This window comes from Atta cephalotes, assembly GCF_000143395.1.
Source record: "Atta cephalotes unplaced genomic scaffold scaffold00023, whole genome shotgun sequence".
NCBI lineage: Eukaryota > Metazoa > Arthropoda > Insecta > Hymenoptera > Formicidae > Atta > Atta cephalotes.
Genome location: NW_012130087.1, coordinates 2,771,840 through 2,778,330, shown reverse-complemented (window position 1 = coordinate 2,778,330; position 6,491 = coordinate 2,771,840). Strand labels below are relative to the sequence as shown.

The window sequence follows — 6,491 nt, the reverse complement described above, 5'->3', positions numbered from 1 at the left end:
GAGAGAGAGAGAGAGAGAGAGAGAGAGAGAGAGAGAGAGAGAAGAGAAGAGAGAGAGAGAGAGAGAGAGAGAGAGAGAGGAGGNGGGGCGGGGGAGGGGACGGGACAGAGGAGAGGAGGACCGAGAGGATCACGCGTGCGATTCCTTCGGTTGTTAGGTCGTTGTTATACAGGTTCTTAAAGGTCCCGTCGTCGCTCCGTCCGTCCGTCCGTCCGTCCGTCCGCCGTCGATCGCTCCATCTCGTTCCGTCTCGCTCCGTCTCACTCTCGCGCGACCACGGTGCGCGCGCAAGCCTCGACCGGCGTCCGCCAGGCGCCGCTGGCGCTGTGGCCGGCCTCAGCCTGCGCGAGCGGGCCGTTCAGTCTAATTTGAACCGTCGCGCGCGCCCGACGCGGGGCCACCGACGATCTCTCTCCCTTCCTCCGGTCTCTCGCGACACGCGTGACACGCGAGGCGCCTCGTGTGTGTATGCCGCGTGCGACACGCGCTACCCAATCACCCGACGTCGCGACAATCCTACTACACGAAGCCGCGGCGCGCGACCATCTTCGCGCGAGAGAAAACGATTTCTCGCGGACGCGCACGCAAGAAAGAAAAGAAGATAAAAAGAAAAAGAAGAGAGAAAGGATAAAGGGGGAGAGAGAGAGAGAAAAAAAGTTACAGAAGCAGAGCGTGGAGAAAGCGCGAGTGACAGCGGCTCCTAATTACTCGTGCATTTCCGACTCTTTCATTTTCTTCCTTCATTGTCGCGCGAATCTTCGAGGGTGGCCCGTTTTGAAAAGCGGAGCTGTACGCGCGCGGAGTGATGAGCATCTGCCCGAAAAGTGTAGTGTGCGAGCGAGAGTGCGAGCGGTTGTGCAACTGAGAGAAGAGCGATCGTCTCGTGCAAGGTATATTTAAATTGTGTCTGGGCTGGCGGATAGGAAGCCGATACCTTCTTCATCGTTGTCGCTATCGTTGTCGCCGCCGTCACCTTCGTATTTTTGTTTTCTTTTTCATTATAGAAAATTTCGTTTTGACAACTCTTCCCTTTTCTCTCTCTCTTTCACACTTTTCTCGTTTCGGAATTCGATCGAGTCTCGAATAGCGCGCGAGACGATCGCGGAATTCCGCGCAACTCGATGTTGCTAACGAATCAGAGGAGATCGGCGTTCCTGACGGTCGCGGGTGTTCCCTGTTGCGAAGTCGATAGATTCCGTCTACCAACAAACGCGAGCAAGCACGTGGACTAGAGAGAACTGTTTATCATTCATCGAACTATCCAACAATTGGAATCTGTTTTGTTCGGAATCGTGGAAGGACTCTGGGCTCGCGGTAAACAATCGATGAAGCCCCAATTTAAGTCGGATCAGGATGATCGTGCTGATTGCGAAACATAATGATCACGATCTATGAGAGATCGATGCTGGTTGTCGCATCCGCGATTGTCGCAGCCGCTGGTCGGGATCATCTGCGATAATAATACGACACTTTGCCGAAGAGAAAAAGAAAGACGCGAAGATAAGGAGAGAGAAGCGGCCGCATGGTGCGGCTCGCCACGGCTGCTCGCGCCGGCTTTGAGGATGAGGAGAATAGTATCGCGTAGGATGAAGAGGAATATGGAAGAAACCCCGACGTTCCATTACCGGTGGTACAATACCTCGTGAGGAATCTGAGTCTAGAAGAAGCAGCAGACAATAAGCTGATTCAATCCATTTGGCGAACGGAACGAGATCGTGAAGACCAGGTCACCACAGGTGACTAATTGCGAGGGGGGAAACAACAAAAAAGATTAAGAAACAGAAACTCCGGTTAACATAGGACTCGCAAAAGTACTTGCGGCAACAAAAGGGGCACGCTCCCCGAGCTCGAGGAGGAGGAGGAGGAGGAGGAGGGGGCGAGAAACGTGTGCCTCTGTGCGAATCGGGGTGACCGAGGTGTCGACCTCACCCCCGATCACACCGCCAACCAGGTTGGATAATGTGGGCGCCTCTGCTTTTGGCCGGGTTCTTAAGCGGCTGGTGGGGCGCACTCGCGCTCGCTGCGGCACCCCCCGCCATTCGGGACACCCTCGAGAAGACGTCTGGATCGACGACAAGCGTCATCGAGGCGAGGCATTATCGTCCACTGATAAGCGCAGTGGACGAAGCCAACATTGGCGAAATTACGGGGTATCAGTCGCGAGAAATTCCAGAATATCTGAAACACTCCGAAATTCATTCTGCTCATCGTGACCTTGACGAGATCTCGCCGATTGATTTGAGCCTGGTGCGTTTCGAAGAAGATCCCTTGCGAGATGGAGAACAATTTTCGGGGAACGATGTACGACGGATCTCGTATTACTTCACGACACGTGGAGCAACGTCGCCCGAAGTGGATCCTGGAACTCGGCAGATTACGCCGAGTCTCAAGCGAACAGAGAACCTCGCGAAGGACACTCTTTCCATCATTGAGACGGAGACGCGCGTTCACACCTTTCACCCAGAGATAAATGAGTCTGGTCTGACTCGCGCACCCCGTCACTCCTCAACGCAGGCACCCCTTACGTATTCACCGGCGATGATACCGACGCCGGCGGAGTCGTCAATGCAACGGCCGCGGGTCGCCAGATCAGCGAAGCAACGACCAAAGAATCGCACGAGGGCGGACTCGCCACGCGAGCAGCGACGCCGTTGCAGAAACAAGGATAGAGGTTGCCGCGGTCAGAATTGGTGTCCTGATGTTGATGTGGGCAATCGGGCTTTCCTGGCGCCCACTGTGTTCGAGGGTAAGGCTCGCAGCATGTCCTCGCGGAGGAAACCCGGCTTGAACTACGCGGTGACCTTCGAGGTAAAACAGGTATACAAGAGCCAGCCGGGATTTCAGCCGCTGCAAAAGAACGACAGCGTGCGACTACATTTCCGCGACAAATCGGTGCCTGGCAAGTCGACCGTGTGCAACGGCCACGAGACCGTGGGCAACATGCAGCAGCAGCAGCAGCAGCAGCAGCAGCAGCAGCAGCAGCAGCAGCAGCAGCAGCAGCAGCAGCAGCAGCAGCAGCAGCAACAGCAACAGCAACGCGATAATCCAAGTGGTGTGGTGCGAGCCAATATTAAAAGGGGCAAAGTGTATCTAGTGTTTGTGAATCGCGTGGGACCCAGAAACTTCACGATCCTCGGCGAGCCTGTGATCCGAAACAAGAAGAACGAACAGGTCGTCCAAGCTGTCGTTCGACCGGATTACGGTAAGTCCCAAAAGTTATGCGTATTTATAATCCGTGATTAATAAATCGAGTGCGTGCTGATGGAAAGTGATAATCAAAAGTTTGATGTAAAAAAAGAAAGTATTATTTTACTCCAATCTACACACGGAAAAAGGTCGTTATTTTAATTAAAATTCTGGTATTCAATCAAAAGGGTACAAATTCAGACAAATTCATAATTAAATCTATTGAGCTTTCTAATCGAGATAATCAGAAATTTCATTACGATAACCAGGATTCTAATTCATATGATTGAAATTTGTTTTATTTGTATTTCTTATTGATACAACCAGAACATTTTTCTCAATATAGTTCATAATAGTTAATAATGCGTATAAAAACGATTTATTAAAACATTTATGGTGAAATGAATATACAAAAATTTGTGTATATACTTTCTTCAAATAATCAAATATTGTTTAGAGAGAAATAATTTCTCTAAATTTTTTTATGATGGTACTTGTTGCACTTTTTATTTCACTGTTTTCAATTCAAATTTTTTTTATTGCAACATTAATTTATCTTAGATGATATCTCCGATATTTTCAAAGATGTGAATTAATTTTAATAACTTTTTTTTTTAGAGAGAACCGTTATTATATCTAGATATTGATTCTTTTGGAAAATCTAATTTTTCAATAAAAATTTGTATAAAATGATGTTGGCGCTGTTAAGGCACTCTTAGATGCAACGTTAATTAATATGCTAATTAAGAAGCTGCTGCATTATTTATTTTATTTTATATTTATTTTAATATTTATAATAAAATATTTGGAATTTTTGTTATTGTCAATATCACATTTTAATAATTTAGAATATTAAATATACTATATTTTTGCATTTATTAAGTAAATGATCTAAAAAGAGTTGATAAATGAAATTATTCTACAAAGAAGAAGAATAATTATTTTTCGTAGAATAATTTCATTTATTAACTCTTCTTTTGAACCACATATCTCACAATAATAATTATTGTAGCTTATTGCGATTTGTAAGTTTTATTATTCTAAAAAAAACAATAAATGCAGTGATGAAATTTCTACAATAACTGTTATACATTTACTGTGCATATTATACTCTCGTTAACATAAATTAATGAATAAATGTATCTAGCATGCAAAACTTTTTATCGCATGCTACATATATATAGTATTATATTTCTTGTTGAAAAATTTTAAACATTATTCTTTAAAGATGTAAAGACTTGCATACTTTAGTAAAAATAAAGTGTTTGAACGTAATGGAACAAAGTTGTTCTTTTAAACTCGATTAATTTCTAATTTCACTTTAGCGGAATCATAATTAAGGATCCTAGCTATCTAGGTACTAAGTTTTCGAAATATACTTGGTAAAAATTATTAACTCGACTTTCGACGGTGAATATCGATCCGTAAAATACGCCAATAAATCCGTTGCATATTTAAGCACGCGAAAGAATTTAACATCCCTAAGGGCGTTCGGGAATAAACAGGAGCACTCCGCGTGATATCTCACTTGTTCTCGATAATTGTTCGTCGCAGTGCAATCGCTTCGATCGATTGTGATGACTCGAGGGTACGATCGAGCTTGATATACTCTACCTGATAGTTTTTTAGCTGAAACACGTCGTCGATGTAGAATTCTCGATCAGTTTTGGGATATAGCACGGCAATATTGTTAATATGGAGAGGGATGCTCCAACAGGCGCGTATACATATTTCCCTTTTGCAGACAGCCCAGCAATATGGTACCTAACTTATGTAAACGCACGTAAATATTTTAATTCGCGTGATATACCATGGATGTACAGGCACAGTTTATGTTTAAATTCAGTACTAACTTTTATTAATTTACAGAACATGTTTTAACTGTTAATTGAAGTATAAACTCCTACAAAAAATTGTACAGAAATTTAGTGGAATTTATTTTCGACTCAAATGTGGTCTTTATTAAATCGGTATAATTTCATAATTTCTGCGGTATTGCTTTAATATCCTTTCATTTCCTTTCGTAGTATGACAATCTTGTTTTAAATTAATTCTTATATTTGACATTAGAATGATTGAAAATTTACAGCAAACAAGATTGAGATATTGAAGTCATGGAATTTTTAATGGACACTATTTTCGAATATTTTCATATTGAGACGTTTTAATGAACCGATGTTTGCGTATCTAATAATAAAATAAAATATAATGAAGTAGAATAGAGAGAAAAGGATATTAGACAGGAAAAAGAAGAGAGAGAAAAGAGTAGGAGAGAGAGAGAGCATGAAATTGTACGAAACTCATATCTAATTTTGGAAAGATCATAATTGCACAAACGAAGCTTTGTGAGAGTAGCGATGAAAGAGAGAGAAGGATTGTTTTAAAAATCACTGCTAATAAACATCTTTTCTTGCGCTTCCGCGAATTTCAAGGACAGCGTAATCCGACGAAGTATCCAAGCGATCAGATTATCTCGCGTTGCTATAATGCAGGACGCGTACGTAGAAGAGAGGCGATCGTCGGGACGCCGTGCGTCGCGCTTATATTTAACCCGCCACGTAAGTCGCGAATCCGCGTCGCCTCGCGTCGCCTCGCACTGAATCTTGTGCTCGCGCGAGATACATAAAGTATACATCTCGGCGTTTCTCTCGTACTCACACACGCGGACGCTTCGCAATCGTCGATATAATAATACGTGACATCGCTCTCGCCAATCGTTGCCATCGTATTGCGTTGAGTTGCGTCGCATTGCGTCGGTGCTTAACGAGCGGTGAGTTTTTGAAGGTGGTCCAATTTGCTGCCGGCGTCGGTTCAATGCGCTTCCACCTCTCTGCGCGATTCGGTGTCGCCGAGATCACTGGTCCCCCACCTCATCTTGGTAGCTGCATGGACCGTTGCCGGATGACTCTACCGTTTGACTCGCATGACGACCTTCCGCGGTCGATTTATCGCGCCGAACGTGACGAACGACGGAACAGGGTCATGTTCCCTTTCCAAGAGACACGCTCATGAATTCCTACAAGTGACATCTCGAGGGAGATTTGGGAGGGAAATTTTAATCGTGCACATATTTATTTCAACTTTTGTTTGAATTTATCTAATGCTAATTATTTCATTAGGACTCTTAATTAAAGGTAGCTTTCAGCAATTAGGAATTAAGAATAAATTTGTTTAAAATTAATGTTTGTGAATTATAAATATATTATTTATATACATATATATATATATATATACATATATACATATATATACATATATATATATATATATATATTCTTATATATATATATATATATATATATATA

The 6,491-nt window shown here is 43.4% G+C and overlaps 1 protein-coding gene across 1 annotated transcript in view; it reads left to right on the top strand.

The window, feature by feature from the left end:
- Positions 1 to 1,959: 1,959 nt before the first annotated feature.
- LOC105620008 (probable serine/threonine-protein kinase samkC) overlaps positions 1,960 to 6,491 on the top strand; it is a 106,366-nt gene continuing 101,834 nt past the window's right edge. Inside the window, exons 1-2 of the mRNA XM_012201518.1 lie at positions 1,960 to 2,931; positions 2,971 to 3,202. Coding sequence (XP_012056908.1) covers positions 1,960 to 2,931; positions 2,971 to 3,202 — 1,204 coding nt within the window. The remainder of the gene's footprint in view (positions 2,932 to 2,970; positions 3,203 to 6,491) is intronic.